The sequence below is a fragment of the Tyto alba genome, unplaced genomic scaffold (assembly GCF_018691265.1).
Source record: "Tyto alba isolate M040663 unplaced genomic scaffold, T.alba_DEE_v4.0 Super-Scaffold_12, whole genome shotgun sequence".
Lineage (NCBI taxonomy): Eukaryota > Metazoa > Chordata > Aves > Strigiformes > Tytonidae > Tyto > Tyto alba.
The window spans coordinates 7,086,151-7,102,337 of record NW_024881274.1 but is presented as its reverse complement, the minus strand read 5'-3'; the positions used below and the strand labels follow the sequence as shown (position 1 = coordinate 7,102,337).

General features: G+C 58.2%; 2 protein-coding genes across 2 annotated transcripts; one reads left to right on the top strand and one right to left on the bottom strand.

Moving 5' to 3' along the window:
- Window positions 1-78: 78 nt before the first annotated feature.
- LOC104369156 (alanyl-tRNA editing protein Aarsd1) lies at window positions 79-5,524 on the top strand. The gene is made up of 14 exons (XM_042787201.1): window positions 79-219; window positions 253-302; window positions 393-515; window positions 599-758; window positions 1,098-1,155; window positions 1,514-1,670; window positions 1,761-1,877; window positions 2,567-2,697; window positions 2,873-2,939; window positions 3,125-3,216; window positions 3,698-3,752; window positions 4,338-4,432; window positions 4,608-4,739; window positions 5,214-5,524. Exons 2-14 carry the CDS (start codon window positions 264-266, stop codon window positions 5,227-5,229), a joined length of 1,242 nt encoding a protein of 413 aa, XP_042643135.1. The 5' UTR covers window positions 79-219; window positions 253-263; the 3' UTR covers window positions 5,230-5,524.
- A 3,262-nt stretch (window positions 5,525-8,786) lies between these two features.
- On the bottom strand, window positions 8,787-12,424 carry LOC122152839 (glucose-6-phosphatase catalytic subunit 1-like). The gene is made up of 5 exons (XM_042787218.1): window positions 12,144-12,424; window positions 11,268-11,377; window positions 10,356-10,464; window positions 10,027-10,142; window positions 8,787-9,562 (listed from the first exon to the last, which is right to left on the bottom strand). Exons 1-5 carry the CDS (start codon window positions 12,371-12,373, stop codon window positions 9,051-9,053), a joined length of 1,077 nt encoding a protein of 358 aa, XP_042643152.1. The 5' UTR covers window positions 12,374-12,424; the 3' UTR covers window positions 8,787-9,050.
- Window positions 12,425-16,187: the final 3,763 nt, after the last annotated feature.

Below are 16,187 nucleotides of genomic sequence, written 5' to 3'. Positions count from 1 at the left end.
CGCCGGTACCGGGAGCGCGCGTCCGCGGGGCACCGTGCAGGCCCCACCCACCTGCGGCACGGCGGCCGCGACCGCCAGCCCCGTGTCCCTCCGCGGCCGCCGTCGCCGCCAGCCCCGTGTCCCTCCGCGGCCGCCGTCGCCGCCAGCCCCGTGTCCCTCCGCGGCCACCGTCACCGCCAGTCCCGTGTCGCTCCCGCCGCCGCCAGCCCCGTGTCCCTCTGCGGCCGCCGTCGCCGCCAGCCCCGTGTCCCTCCGCCGCCGCCATGGTGTTCCAGTGCCAGCGGGACAGCTGGGCCCGGCAGGTAGCGGCGGGGCGGGCGGGGCGGGCGCGGCGCGGGGCGCGGGGCGCGGGGCGCGGGCCGGTCCTCACGGCGCCGCCGCCTCTCCCGCAGTTCGCCACCACGGTGGTGTCGTGCCGGGCGGCGGAGCTGCGGCCCGAGGGCGGCGGGGAGCCGGTGCGCGGGTTCCAGGTGGTGCTGGAGGACACCATCCTCTTCCCCGAGGGCGGCGGGCAGGTACGGGCCGCGGCGAGCGGCGGGCCCGGGGCCGGGGCCGGGGCCGGGGCCGGGCTGGCGGAGCTGACGCCCCGTGTCTGCAGCCCGACGACCGCGGCCGCATCGGCGACGTGCCGGTGCTGCGCGTGACCCGGAGGGGCCCCGAGGCCGTGCACTTCGTGCAGGCGGCGCTGGAGCCCGGCGCCGAGGTGCTGGTGTCGCTGGACTGGGAGCGCCGCTTCGACCACATGCAGCAGCACTCAGGTCCGGGCGCGGGGTGCCCGGGAGCACCGGCGGCGGGGCGGGGCGGGGCGGGGCGGGGCGGGGCGCGGGCGCCGCCCCCGCGGGCCCCCCCGGGTGGTGAGCCAGCCGGGTGCCGACGGGTGTGGGCGAGGTTCAGCCTGCTTTAGCGGGGGGCTCAGGGTCGGTGGGTGAGCCCTCTGGCCGCTTCTAAGCGGCAGCAGAAGCCCCACGGTGCCGAGCACGTGCCTGGGCGTCGGCAAGTGTCGGGGGGCTCGCCAGCAGCAAAAATACAGTCTGACTGAAAATCTCTTTTCCTGTGCCCGGCGGCACTCACAGCGCTTGCTTGCACATCTCTTCCAGGACAGCATCTCATCACTGCCATCGCAGAGCAGATGTTTGGATTCAAGACAACTTCATGGTGAGCAGGGAAAAGGCTCCTTTTGACCCCAGTCTTACCTTGTTTGGCATGTGCCGGCATGCTGGGCTGCAAGGAGCTGAACACTGATAAATCAAAAGCAGTTTGGACATTTCACTCGAGCTCAGAGTGCCTGGGAGAGGTGACTGAACTGGAGAGAAGCTGTGCAAAGTATTTGCTCTGTCTTGTCCTTCTCCAAGGGTTTGGTATGCATCTGGTGCTCTGTAAATAACAGGATGAAGAGGAAAGTATGTTTTGTTTCAGTCACCATGTTCCCAGCAGTGGGATGTCTCTTGGTGCTGCACAGAGAGACCTTCCAGCTGGTCTTAGCTACAGCAGCAGATGTTCTTCATCGGTGCAGGGAGCTGGGCCGTCAGCGAAGTGTCATTGAGTTGGACACCCCCTCCATGACAGCAGAGCAAATAGAGGCCCTGGAGAAGAGTGTGAATGAGAAAATCCGGGAGAGGATACCAGTGATGGTGAGGGAACTGGCTGCAGATGACCCTGAAATTGAAACAGTGAGTGGTGGGGACAGAATTGATGATATCCGTGGGACCAGAGTGACTGCGGCATGGATGTCACCTTGTTTGCCATTGTCCTTTTGCTAGGTGAGAAGCCGTGGTTTGCCCGATGACCACGCGGGGCCAGTGCGAGTTGTTGACATCGAAGGCATAGACTCCAACATGTGCTGTGGGACTCATGTCTCCAACCTGAGCGACTTGCAGGTGGGGGGCTGCAGCTGAGGACCCTCACTCTGTGTGTTCAGACCTAGCACAGCAGCAGTCCCTGAGGTCTGGGGTCTGCTGGAAACTGTCCTGATGGTAAAGGGGGTGGCAGGAGCCCCGTGCTGGATGAGCCCCAGCGGGGCCTCACACAGGTCAGCAGTCCTTGTCCAGTCAGTCAGGCTCCTTTGTAACAGAACTCGGCCCCTTGTCTGTAGCAATGGTATTTCTGAACTGCTGCTGCCTCAGCGAAGGGCACATGGTTTATTGCCAGTTCAGTCGTGCATTGACGGGTTGCTAGCAATTTGTTCCCTCTGCTTAAAGCTCTGATATTTTTGCGTGTTTATAATGAATGAGAAATCTTCTGTGCAGGGAGGTGGAGATAAAATTCTAGAGTTGCCTTTTAGTGATTCTGTCTTTTCAGTCATTTGTTGGAGTCTGTATCCCAGCAGAGACATCCAGATGCACTGCAGAGTGCAGCCCATGACTAACAATTTGCATTCATTCCCCTGTATTGCCATCTTTTTTTTTTTTTTTTTTTTTTTTTGTATGTTGACCTTATGGCTGGTTTTAATCAGTTTATTTTCAATGGCAGGGCTAATATTCACAACAACATGTAGTCTAGGAGGAACTGGCCACCTGTGTGAGTATAAATAAAGTACTGTTCTGACCAGGGTGATTTTCTTTTTAAGGTTATTAAACTCCTTGGCACAGAAAAAGGGAAAAAGAACAAAACCAACTTGGTTTTCCTGTCGGGAAACAGAGTGCTGAAGTCAGTCAAACAAAGTTACAGTACTGAGAAGGCTCTAACCTCACTGCTCAAGTAATACACTTTCCACTTTGATTATTTCATCTTTATTATTCCCTCTGACAAATACCACATAAGCCTTGGGGTGCATCTACATGGTGCTTTTTATAATGCTATCTGCTTTTGCTCCTTTAAGAAATCCTTTCTTTGTCCTTCAGACTGATGATTCAAATTCTCCTTGTTCTTTCAGAAATGGACCAGGTGAGCATGTGGAGGCTGTGAAGAGGCTGCAGAGTTCTGTGAAACTGCTTCAAAAGGTGTGAGGATGGCTGAGAAAAGAAGATTGTGGTTGCTTCCTGCAGACCTGAGCTTTAGTCGTGATAACTGGGAATTGAATCAGTTTTTGTGGATATTATGAAAACTGCTCCCATCTCTGGGAACATAACTCAGTGTTCACACTGCCTTCTCCATCTGCAATACAGTTTATTTGCTTTTCTTTCAGAATAACTTGAACCTGCTTAGAGACATTGCTGTTTTGATAGCCCAGGACTTCAAGAGCAAACCTGTTCAAAGTCAGCTGTTTGTGTTACACAGGTATGGGGGAGTTCAGGGAAAAGTGTAAAATGGTATCTTACATGTTTTATGGCAGTTGCGTCTCTGACGCCTATTCAGGTTTGTTTCTCAAGGAAGAATGTAAACAAGGTGAAGAACAGAATATTAAACTGCCTCAGTCTGCTGGAAGGTTGTGTAATTAAAGGGATATGTTAGTATTCAGTCACTGAATTCTTCTGGTTTTATAGCTAAGAAATAACTGCGTCTATCTGATATCTCTCTGCCCTTGATATTTTCAAATAAACCTGAGGAGCTCTGTTTCTTACATAATTGTAAATAATTCCTAATATGTCCATAGGAATGCACAATGAGGAATTAGATACACAGAAAAAAACCTAATCTCCCTCCTAACAGCAAGATGCCAAAACCCAAGGCCTGATCAAGCCTTTGGTTTCTGATCGATATTTTGGACCCTGGAGGGGATTTTTGGTTCTTTCTGAAGTGTTTTTTTTTATCCATACAGGAAAGAGGGTGACTCTGAATTTATGAATATCATCGCTAATGAGATTGGGACAGAGGTGAGTCACTGATGAACAAAGACTAACCTGACACGACTGACTTTTTCATTCAAGCTGTAGCACAGGCAGGGCCAGGCTTCTGTTTGTAGCATAGTCACAAGCTGCAGGTCTGTTTCCTTTCAAAAGCCACATGAAGTTATTGTCCCCAGCAGCCTCAGTCTGCAGGGGAGTCGTCAACAGTCAAGAAATACAACAGTGAAAATTCAGAGCACTGTAGAAGAGCCTGTCTCCCAAAGAGCTGTACAGAACCTCATTGTCTGTTTTAGAGCAAACTAGACTAGACTAGGACTAGACTATTTCAGTTGGAAGGGACCTACAGTGGTTATCTAGTCCAACTGCCAATCATATCCTTTTAACTTAGGATACCCCAGTACCCATTCTGTCCCCCACAACATATGATTGAGCATAAAAGGTTCAAAAGCGCCCCCCTCCCTTTTCCTTTCTTCAGATTGAGTCTCAGTAATGCACACAAACTTCTGAATTGTTTGCATGCTTGGATGCATCCTGTGGCCAGTGTCTCTGTCCTCTTCCTGGACAAGGAGGGCACTGGTTATGTTGGAGCAAGATCTGTCTGTCTGTCCTCAGGAAACTCTGCTGTTCCTGACTGTGGGAGATGAAAAAGAAGCAGGACTCTTTCTTCTAGCTGGACCTGTTGAAGCAGTTGAGAATTTAGGTCCCAGGTAACATGTTCTATGGTTCCTTTAAAATTAGTAAGAATTCTAATGTTGCAGACTAAGCATCTGAGCAGTATTGTAAGGGCATCCATCGCTCCTCGTTCGCTCTCGGGCAGGTTAGGCCAGGCCATTCTCTTCTCCGCAAGTGAGCGGCTGTCAGCCCGTACTGTTGTTCCTGCAGGGTGGCAGAGCTGTTGGGAGGCAAAGGAGCTGGGAAGCGAGGCCGCTTTCAGGGCAAGGCAACCAAGATGAGTCGTCGAGGAGAAGTGCAAGCTCTGCTCCAGGAATTCGTCAGTCATCGAAGCCCTGAAGCGTAAGAAACAGTTCTCAAAGTAGGGCTGTCTTCCCTCCCTTGCGTAAACTCCACCAACTTCTCTCCCAGGGAATAAAGAAATAAAAACAACAGCTGGTGCGCATATGCTCTGTGTGAGCTGATTTGGTGCTCATGGAAAATTGGGGGAGGGGATCTGCCATCCACGCGTTGCTGCAAGGGTTCTTTCATTTCCCCAGACAAATGGTACGCATTCTTAAGTGATTAAAAGTAGTCATTAACCATTTTGTAGGCTTCGTAAAACAAAGAGAGGGGCCCTCCCATTCCCTGTACATTGTGGCTTTTTACTTTGTACCAGTTGCTGAGGAGTAACTGCTTCATGTGCATATTTATTTATAAGAAGTTGGATGCATTTAAAAAAATCAGAATACTGGTAAGAAGCAGAGGGTTTGAGTATGATATTTGCTAACAAGTGCAAAGAAAATGAATCAAGCTTTTGCTGCTAAAATTTTTTAGGCAGAAGAAGGAATGAAATGTGGCAGGAATTGGAGGAATGCTCAGATCAGTAAATTCCCCTTAAAAGACCAAACTAAGCTGGTCACCAGTTACAGCTGCCTGAGGTAGAGCTGGGGGGCAAGAAGATGAGATGCTGCTGTCAAGCCTGTGAGCAAGGAAAGGAGGAGGCACCAAAGAACAAGCCTCCTTGAGCCCTTTTCTGAAAAACAAAGCAACTGACTTTATTTCCTGGCTACTCAGAAATCTGCAAGTGCTGGAGGTCTGGAGATGTTTGTGCTGGTGCCGCTGCCAGGGCCCCTCACTGCTGGCCACCAGGCCAGGCTGCTGCTGGCCTCGGGGCTTGGCAGTTCCCTCAGGCAGCGGGCGCTGCTGACCCAGCTGTGACGCTGGTGGGAGCAGCTTTTGGGTCACACTGGCTTCATGGCTGCAGTCCCAGAGCTCTGCTGTGGGGCCATCAAGGATGTTATTGCAGAAAGGAAGTTCATCCCCTTGTAGCTGGCCTGGAAGAACCATGTTAACACGCACATGCTGACTGTACATGAGCATTAAATGCGGATAGAAGCAGCCACCTAGTGCTTTGTTTTGCAGGCACATAGAAAAACATATGAAAGCCCTTTGTTTGAGCTGTGCATTCGGCATTTCTTGTTTGTGTATGCCTGCACGTTTCCTTTGCTTCCGTTGCCATAAGCTTGAGCTTTCATTATCATGCTCTTCCCCCCAGCAGCGGCCTTCCCCTGTCTGCAGTAGTATCTTACGTTTGTCTCTTTCACACGATAAGAAATAGCTTTACAGACAATCAGGAGTCTGGCCCAAGCATTGCTCTGGGCAGGCATGGCTAGATTGTACTGTTACAGCTGTTGATGTAAGACTGGATCTTGGCGTACAGCTGACTCACGCCACTTTCTATGCAAGTCTGCAAGACGTGGCATTGTCCAGCTCGTGCCTACAGCTCCTGAGCATTCTCCTTTGGAGCAGCAGCTGTCTGTGGTCCCCTAAGCAGACACTGCAGCTTTCTGTGCACGGGCACACTGGCACCAGGCCGTGCTGGCAGTGCCTTGTCTCGACTGCTACTGGGAAGGCGTTTTCCCGGTGCAGCACAGCACTCCTACACCTCTGCCACGGGGTAACTGGCAAGGACGTGAGCCCCGAGCTGGCCTCCCTCGGGGCAGCCCCCGCTGAGAAGAGCAAGGTCATGACCAGCCCTGCTCTCATCTCCCACCTGTCGCAGCTGTGTCAGTTCCCGTCCTCCTCGCAAGCCCCCACCGCAAGAGCAGGATCTGAGTTCAGGAGTCTCCAGCCACCAAACTCACTTCCCAGTGAGTATCATCACTAATGCTCAGCAAAAGGAAGCTGTTCCCCACCTGACACCGTGGCCCGGGTAGTGGCAAGCTTTCCTCAGGCTTGATCAAGCACAGCAAAGGACACAGTCCTGAATTGGCTGGGACAGAGAGCGGCTGGAAGGGAGAGCAGGTCCCCCACGAGCAGGAAATCATTCAGCTTCGTGTATCAGTCCTTCCCTTTGTTGGAGTGCAGTTGTTACGGGCCCACTTTTGAACATCGGAGTTTCTCTGGCTAATACAGATGTAAACTCCCTTGGGATCAGCAGAGCTACCCCCCCGCCAGTGTTTCCTCTGCTTGCCTTTTCTGCCAGGGCGGATCCTGGAGCTGTTGCAATCTCGGCTGCAGGGACTAAAGGGCGCTGTGGAGCCACAGCGTGGAAAAGCATGACAGGTAATTCGGGAATTTTTGTCCTTCTTCCAAGAAATGGCATGAGAAGTTTGCTCCAGATGCTGATAATAAACAGAGAAATAGAAGAAAAGAAACCTCTCTCCTAGGGAGGTTTCTCTATCATGAGCACACATGGCGGGGTCCCAGAGAGGGGCCTTTTGCAGCTGCCTCCATGGGCACTAGCTGCCCGTCCCCATCCTTCCTGGTGGGGATAACCGCCGGGCCAAGCCTGCCTGCTCCTCAGCCGGAGGAAGCTGAGAGGAAGGGTAGGTGTGCAGGTCTAGGCGAGCTTTCTGCAGAGAGTTAGGTCCACAGCTGAGCTCTGTACCAAGCGAGATTTACGGCAAACTTTGCCATGGAAGGTGTTGTAGCATGGATGGGTTTTAGCATGGGGTTCTGCTGCCATGCAGGTTGGTCAGGAGGAAGGTGCTCTCTTGCCTGATGTCTCCTGGTGTTGCGGCAGCAGGAAGGCTTCCATCAGGGCAGGGAAAGGCTGCAAAGCCTGCACACTCTGCTCCCACGTGCGGGAAAGGCCCGTGAGACGAGAGCGGACGTTACCATGGCTCTGCTGGGCAGCAGCTCCCAAAGGCATGGCAAGATCCAGGCAGGGGAGATGGCATCTCTTAGGTGTGCCCCGGCAGAGAACACTGCTGATGCTTATAGCTGGGTATGGGGTAAATGCTGCAGGAGCTGGAGGAAATACTGCACGCACACACGTACAGTCTGGCAGGAAGAAAGTACCTGTACCTTCTTATCTATTTTAAACCATCTCTGACTGAGAGAGGATGTTTACTAACCGAGTTAATTGGCAGGCTGCACAGCCTGTACGGCTTTGAAGTCAGTGGGGCGAGCCTGCAGCCGGCTTCCCGCTAAGGAGCGCGGCGCCGAGGCAGGAGGGCCGGGACGGGGCTGCCCGGACAGCCGAGCCCGCGGCAGCGAAGCAGCTTGACCCCACACTGATGCAGCCCCTGCCTGCGCCCGGAGCAGACACGGAGGTCGGTGCCCAGAGGCTGAGACAGCGCTGACCGCCGGGCCCCAGTCCTGCAACACAGCCCGCAGCTGAACAGCAGCTCTGGCCCCGCAGCCTGGGGGGCTCAGCACAGCCCCAGCAAAGCCCTGCTGGTTCCTGTAAGCAGCGAGGTGACACCAGTGTGTCCCTGTTCCTGGCGCGAGGTGCACCCAGAAACCGTGGATAAACACCACAAAAAGCAGCTCATCCCCCCCGCCCCACTGCGCTGGCTGCGTCTGACTGCACCCGAGGGCGAAAGGCGACGATGACCGGGAGGACCTGGCACTGCCTGTCCCAGTGATTTGCCCATGCCTTGCTGGTGATGGCAGGAGCAGTGCCCCAGGACAGACAGACACCCTTCCTCCAATACCAACAGCAGAACCCGCCGCAGTCCCTGTGTGCAGGAGCCAATCCCCCATCCCACCTCACCAGCCAGTGAGACATCCAAACTCACCAGCTAAACACACCTTCAGCTTTAATAAAATACCTCGTGTTTACAGACACCCCCATATGTATATGTGTATATAGCTATGCATTATACATACACGCACACACACATATGCATACGTGTACCCCATGCTGCTTCACACAGCAGTGAATACTGAACACCTTGGGGTTGAGGGGACTCCCGCAAGCCGGTGCTTTATCTCCAAATCACAGTGTCTGCCTGTTCCTGTAACAGAGCTGCTGTGCCAGCAGACCCTGAGCACCCATGGGTGAGCACCCTGCTCCTGGTGGTGCCATCCCCCGTCCTGCAGCATGGAGGCGGCACGTTCCCATGAGCTGCAGGGGAGCACTGAGCCTTCCCCCCTGCAGCTGCCAGGTCCTGGGCTGGTGACCCCCACCCGTGGGTGCGGGAAGGGCAGCAGGAGCCCTGGGAGCACGGGGCTAGCCACAGACTGCCCAAGCCTGCAGCACAAGTGGCACTGTGGGTCTGTGCCACGGGAGCCATCCGGCAGCCCAGCCTGTGCAGTCTGCTCCCGGTGTGGAGTCAGGCCACGCGGATTTAGTGGGGAGCAAACAGTGGCTGGGGTGCACCCACAGTCCAGTGACTGCTCCCACGCCCAGAGCTGGGGTGGCCATTACCTGCAGGGACACCCCTAGACAGCCTTCTTGTTCTGCGTGGCCAGGAGCTGGGAGACGCAGTAAGGGACGAGGCCGACAGTGGCCAGCGGCACAGCCGCGCTCTTGCAGAAGGAGAGGATGTAGAAGAGCAGCTGCATGTGGGAGGGCGGCTTGAAGGCATCGAAGAGGTGTAGGACGAGGAGAGAGGCGCCGACACAGCCCAGGCGTAAGGGCAGTGGCCAGCCCTGCTTCCTCCGGCAGCTGTCCAGGTACATGTGGGAGTTGAGGGCCAGCCCCAGCCCGAAGAGGATGCCCAGGTTACGGAGGAGGCTGGCGAAGGGAGTGGTGTCGATGTGGACCCACTCAGGATGAGCACACCACTTCTGCGCCTTCTCCAGCGTCCAGAGCAGGTCCACGCCGAGCACCCGCAGCAGCAGGTAGAATCCCAGGGCAAAGCTGAAGAGGAAGAAGGTGACGCCCACGTACCGGCGGAGGCTGGCATGGTAGATGCAGCGGACGTGCTGGAAGGTCTTGGCCACGGCCATCCCTGACGGTAACGAAGCGGGAGAGGAGACAGAGCTGATGAGGAAACAATTGCCTACCTCGGGGTGGTGGAGCTGAGCAGAGCCCACAGCCCTGGGTGCTCCGGCAGAGGACCTGTGCCATGGGGACTGTCCCGCCAGCCACCGCTGTGCCCTGTTGCTCACAGATGGACGATTCTGCTCCCTCGCCCAGCGACAGCCCTTTCACAGCCCAAGCGTGCCCTGCCTGTGCCTTCAGGCCACGTTCACTGTCCCTCAGAGCCCAGCAGTGTCTGGAAATGCTCCACCTGCCCGACTGGGACATGTGCCTCAGACGGGATAGGGACAAAGGCACGTCCTGGAGTTGCTGAGGGCAGTAACTGCAGAGCCACAGACACAGCTCTGCATCACCACCCCACACGTGTCCCTCAAGCTGTGCACTCTTTCTGGCCGGTGCTGCAGATGGGGACTGGGGGTCCGATGCACTCACCTGATATGACCCCTGCGATGACTTGATGGGGGAAGTGGGCGGCAATGAAGACTCGAGACAGACAGACGCAGACCTGAACTGCCCAGAACCCCGTCCAAAGCACGGTCCACAGCACCCTGCGAGGGGCAAGCGGCCACGTGGGTGCCAGGGCCGGCTCCTGCTGCCCAGGGCACCGCCACCGCGTACCCCGAGCAGTACCGGGCACCCGCTGAGCCTGTCCTCGTGCACACCCCACCTGGGGCGCCTGGGCCCGGCCGTCTGCCCCAGCTTGTGCCTTGATGGGCCCGGCTGCACCCACCCAGCACGGGTGGTTTTGGCATGCAGCTTACCAGTATTTGAGTGTCCTCGACTGCTTCTTCCCCACGGCAGTGGAGAGGAAGGCTGTCACCATGACGTAGTACACCCCTGCTGCCCCCATGGCGTGGCCGGAGGGGCTCCCTGGGCGAGAAGAGAGCCCCAGGTCAGACCCCCCTTCAGAACGGGCTGCGCCCTCATGTCCACAGGGCTCCTGGGCAGCACCCCAGGCTCCGGGGGCTGCGGCACTGGGTGGCACAGCACCCAGCACGTGCCCCGCAGTGGGGACCCCACAGCCCGCACCCAGCGCCGTCCCTGGGCACAGGCGGGGCTGGAGTGGGGAGCAGCACGGCAGGGACAGCGTGGCAGGGACAGAATGGTAGCACGGCTCTGGCTCCGCAGCCCATCGCCGGATAAGACTGGGCAGAGGGCACTGTCCATCCTCCACGGCTTGCGCTGAGCAGGACGGGGATGCCTGCAGCCCTTCCCTGGCTCCCGTGGGAAGCTGCAGGCAAAGTACAGACGGAGCTGCTCCAGAGCCGGGCAAGCTCCTTCCCCATGGAGCGGCTGCCTGCATTTGGGGCCAGGGGGCAGAGCATGGCCCCGGCACGGGCCAAGGCTGTGGCTGAGCACGGGCAGGGGTTTGTGCTGAACTGCCACGTCTGCGCCAAGGGTCAAGGTCTGCCCTGCGCAGGGGCTGCCCTGCCTCCACCCGCTGCCGGCACGGCCGGTGTCCGGGAGCACGGCGGGGGCCGGTGCTGCAGCTCGGCGATAACGGCCCCCTCTCAAGAGCTATCTACGGCTGTGTGCCACCAGCGTGCTGCCAGACACGGCACCAGCCAGGCCAGCACGCCCTCCCTGCGGGGACCGAGACCCGGAGTGGGGAGCTGTGTGTGCAGGTCCCCCTGGGCCCACACCCCTGTCCCTGCCGGGGCTGGGGACCCTACCAGGGCCGGTCTCACAGGTGAGTGGGAACTGCTGGATCTCTGGTGCAGAGGTATTGCTGTAATAGTCTGTCTCGTGGACCCACCAGTACGGTCTCTCCCCAAAGAGGATCCTGAAAAGAAAGGAGAACGGGGGCTGTAGGGGTCCTGGGCACCAGAGCAGGTGGGCACAGCTGCAGCTTCAGCTCTGGCCTGGGAGCTGGAAGAGACAAAGGACCTATGAATGGTCCAGGGCATCTCAACAGACACAGCACCCGGCTGGTCACTTGGTCCTGACTGTATGTGTTCCCATCCCTGGCCCCTGAAAGGGAAGAGCAAGAACTTCCTGGGAGCAACTCAACATGCTGAGAAAGACAAGCGGTGTCTTCATCCTCTAAGTCTTTTTCAGGTCAAGAGCGACTGTCTCATGGTAGCATCAGAGGCAGAGGCCAGCCATCCCTGTCCCACAAGCAGGCAGCATGGGCACCCCAGGAGGTTCAAGCTGCAGGGCAGATGCAGAGCCGGGGTGGCCAGCACACCCCCCGAGCACACTGCCGGGTCCTGCCGCAGGGCTGTGGGTGCAGCCCATGCACGTGGGCTGTGCCAGGCCACCCCCGTGGTGAGGGGCTCTGTGCAGCCCCCCCCCAAAACTGCAGCTGCCACTAACGGCAAAGAGGTCTGTTTGCAGGAGGCTCTGTCTCTCTGCCGGTCCTCTGGGAAGGGGTTAGAGCTGTTGCTGCACAGCTTGGGAAGGAGCAGCCCTCACCACTGCTAAGCAGGGGGCCGAGCTCTGGTCTTGATTTCACACCAGTGTATTCAAGGCTGAGAGTGCACATCTGGCCTGCATTAGTCCAGCTGTGCTGACACGCCCGGAGGGAGCCGTGGCACAGGGCCACTCACCATTTGAAGATGAGGTTGAGCCAGTCACCGATCACGGCCACCCAGATGAGCCTGATGCCCACTGACTTGCTGAAGTGGAACCAGATAGGGAAGAGGACAAAGAAAGCGTTCCTGAGATCAGCAGCGAAGGAGATGAAGAGGAACCAGTCCTGGGAGCCTTGGAAGTTCTCCTGCAGCCAGTGCGTTGCCCAGATGCCTGTGTCGTGCAGGAGGTTCATGGTGGCCTCCATCCTCCTCCACAGCTGCTGCCCCTCGGCGCACTGAGGTAACACCAGGGTTTTATACTCTGCAGGCTCTTGTTTGCTGCGGGCAGGTCGCTCGTCCCAGCACTGATCTTTGGACCCAAAACCACTTTTGCCAAAGGTGCATCAGCGGGGGGGTGTAACAAACATGTTTGGAACAACTTACGTAAAAGGGAAAAACAGGCTTTGAGGGCTCCCAGCAGAGCGTGGGGTGCTCCAGCACCAGCACCTTAACCCTTCCCGGCACCGTCCCCTCCCCGCAGCGCGCAGGCAGCTGTCTTGCTCAGGGGGATCCTGCAGCCCCTGCTCCTCCTGCTGCCCAGAGCAACAGTCCAGCTGCTCCCACTGAACCCCAGCTTTGCTCTGTTATCAGGGAGGAGAGTCAAGCATCCACACTCTGTGTGACCAACGCTGCAGAGCCGCTGCAGCCCCGAGCTGTGACATTTCTCCCGTCCCTCTGCCATCACCCCAAGCACCACCAGATCATCGCAGGGATTCCCAGAAACGTGGGCAGGGTCGTGTGCAGCATGGGGGGCGGGGGGAGGGGCAGGCTGTCGACCACCCCCACATCTGCTGAAACCTCCAGCTGATGAAAAAACACCTTGCTGTCATGGCATCCAGCCGGCGGATTTAACCAGGATGCTGCATAATGGGAAACCTCCCAAGCCATTACTGGACCTCCCCGCAGCCTCAGACAGCAAACCTTGGGAAGCTCGTGGCTGCCAGAGATGCTTTTCTGATCCCTGGTGTGGGTTAAAGGACCTTTGCGAATGAGGTCCCCAGTGAGGGAAGGCATTCCTCCCAGCACAGCTCCCCTGGGTTAAACCCCTCCTGCACAAAACTGTCCCGTCAGGCCCCAGCTGTGGGGACAGAGCCGAACACACCCCTTGTCCGACCGGTGCCACGTCCCTGTCCATGGCCCTTCCCTGTCCCGGTCACTCTGTGCCATCACTGGCAGCAGTGCCGGCACCACAGCTTCATCGTCCTGTTCCTCCCCATGAGGTAACATTGACTAACACAGACAGCTATTTCCAGGAGCCCCAGGACACGGGGTCAGCCTGGCAGGAGAAACCTCCTTCCCCAGCTCTGGCTGGCCATCATGGGGGTGCCCAGGCAGGGCCCCATGCAGCAAAACAGGCAGCTGCCCATTCTTGGGGGAACAGGCAACGAGGCGTTAATGATTAGCAGCCAGTGAAAACGCATCACTTATCTCCCTCCTCGAGAAAGTTCAGGTCAAGATCCTTGAACCGCTACCCGTGTGCCGCAGCACAGAGCAGGCAGAGGTCTTGCCCAGCGCTGAGTCCTGCCCGCCAGCAGCAGGCTCTGCACAGCGGGGACCGTGGGCACCATCCTGCCCCCTCGCCTGCCTGTGGCCTGGGGAGCTGAGGGGTCTAACAGGCAAAACCACAGCAAACCTTCCTCCCTGGGGTGCTGGCACAGCCCGCTCTCAGAGCTGCCAGGTCGAGGAAGAGGGATTGTATTTGCAAACGCCTGCGCTGTGAAGGCAGTTGGACGATTAGAGATCTGCTGAGATCCACCTCGCAAGGCTGGGGCTGCCTGGGCAGATCTGCAGTTGCAGACCAGCAACGCGCCTGCTCTGTGGGCAGCTTGTCCTCGGCCCCACGGGGCTCCCGTCGGGCAGCAGCCGGGATCCCTCCCGGCGTCCTCGTGTCACACCAGGGCTGACGCTCCTGGGTGAAGGGAAATGAGGGCACAGCCAAAGCCTGACCCTGTGCTCAGCACCCTTGGCCCAGCCTGGCCTGATCCAACTCCATCCCTGGGGCCGGATCGCGACCAGAGCAGCTTCGCCAAACCAGGGAGCGGGGCCGGGGGAGCCCTGGGGTGGCCGGGGCTGCGTACGGTGGGGAGGCAGCACCAGGGGCTCACACTGGTCCTGCTGAGCAGCAATTTCACAGCTGCCATCAGTGAACTGGAAATGCATGTGAAGAAGAGGAAAGTCAAGCGCCCGGGGGAGAAGTGGTACAAACACTGCAGGATCAGCCCTGGCCACAGGGCTGCTCCTCCCTGTCCCTTCCAGCCCGGCCTCGCTCACAGGAGATGGACCCAGGAGCCCCAGTCCCTGGACTGAGCACCCGACCTACAAAGAAACCCCAGCAAAGCAGAAGTTTGTGCAGAAATGGAATTACTCTTGCAAAACAAATTCCCCAACGACTCATGCTAGGGTCCTCAACCAAGAACGGCGTTGGCCTGTGTGAAGGAATGCAACAGACTTGGCTTCTACGTCAAAAATATTTAGAAACAGCGATAAATTCTCCCTGAGAGATTTCACAGCAGAAAATGGGGGCAAAAGTTGTTGGGGGATGGGGACTAGCATGTTCCAGTTCCCTTGGAAAGAGTCACTGCAGGAGAACTGGGGCTGCAGAGCGGAGAGGCCAGGAAGAGGGACGGGAGCAGCCACCTCCTCCCTCCTGGCACAGGAGTGTGCATGAAGCGCTGGCAACGGAGCGGCAGGGTCCAGCAGCCCCTGTGCAGCAGCCAGGCTGCACGTGCCACAGGGCAGGACCCCCAGAGCTCGCACGGCAGAGGATCCCAGTGCTTCCAGTAAATCCCCGGCTTTGTAGCTGCTGCACGGAGCCCGAGCAGGCTGGGGTGGTGGAGGCTGCTGACCTGGGCACTGCGGGGCTTTGCATCCTGGCCAGTTTGGCTGCTGGGAGGGCTACGCCAGGCTCCAGCTTGGACCCTGCCCCGGGCAGCCGCTCTGGTAACACCACCAGCCAGGGATGCGCATCGCAAACTGCCCAGGGGAGGAACGGGGCCAGGCCTGGGGGTGCTTTATTTCCGCGCTGGGGTCCGTGCGCACAAAGCCCGGGATCAGCTGTGTGCCTGCGGAGGTGGTGGCTGGCTCCAGGACACCGCGTCCCTGCGATTCCCAAGGCACCGGACACGGCTACGGGAGCTGCAGCACACGCAGGTGCTGCAAGGTGACGTGCTGCATGCGGTGCCAGTGTTTCATCCAGAAGGTCCCCAGCCTGCTGCGAGGTGCGGGGCCGGGCAGCGAGCTGGGTCACCGCCAGCGTGGGAGCGTGTCCGGTCTCACCTGCGTCAGCAGGCGGGCAGAGTCCGGGCAGCGCTCGCAAACACGCGGGCACACAGCGGCAAGCAGGGAGCCGGCCGGCAGCGACCTTCCCCTCGTGGGGAGCATCCCACCGGCTTCCCCCAAGCCCCGGGATGTGCCTCTGGGGCACAGACCCGCTGTCACTTCAAGGCAGCCAGGGACCACTGCAGCCTCGCACTGAGCCATGCCCCCGAGCTGCCCACTCCTGCCCAACATCCCTTTCCCGGCACCGCAGTGAGCCGACTGGCTCGCAGGGGCACGTGCCGCTGCTGTTAGGGCTTCCTGAGCCCGCCGCAGCACAGCCCTGGGTAGACACAGCTCCCGCGATGAGGGGTCAGAGGGGATGGGTGCCCACCATGTCCCCAGGGACACACTGGCCAGCGCTTGGCATCTGCAGCCACGTGCCAGGGCCGGGCTGTGAGGCTGGAGCTGAACTGTCCTCACCAAACCCCTGTGTCCCCAGCACAGCTGGGCACGGCCGGGGTGGGCTCCGGAGGCTGCGGGATCCCGCAGCCCGGGGCTGTGCATGCAGCTGGGGGAGCGGGAGCAAGGGTCCCTGCGCCGGGCAGCAGCCAAGGCCAGAACCGATTAATGCGGCTCGGTACAGCTGTTACACATTAACTGCCTTGTTTGTCCCATATTCCCCGTCAGGAGCCTCCTGCCAGCACCCGGAGTCCAAGAGCATGGCCGGGGCACGCTCGCACAGCCAGTCTGGGCGCTGTACTG

Bases quoted from the DNA above. Each gene is read 5' to 3' on its own strand.
- LOC104369156 (XM_042787201.1), top strand. From the start codon at position 264: ATGGTGTTCCAGTGCCAGCGGGACAGCTGGGCCCGGCAG. The intron at 759-1,097 runs GTCCGGGCGCGG...CATCTCTTCCAG, and splicing joins CCACATGCAGCAGCACTCAG to GACAGCATCTCATCACTGCC. The intron at 1,156-1,513 runs GTGAGCAGGGAA...TCATCGGTGCAG, and splicing joins GGATTCAAGACAACTTCATG to GGAGCTGGGCCGTCAGCGAA.
- LOC122152839 (XM_042787218.1), bottom strand. From the start codon at position 12,373: ATGGAGGCCACCATGAACCTCCTGCACGACACAGGCATCTGGGCAACG. The intron at 11,378-12,143 runs GTGAGTGGCCCT...CTTTCTTTTCAG, and splicing joins CTCAACCTCATCTTCAAATG to GATCCTCTTTGGGGAGAGAC. The intron at 9,563-10,026 runs GTGAGTGCATCG...CGTTACCGTCAG, and splicing joins CATCGCAGGGGTCATATCAG to GGATGGCCGTGGCCAAGACC.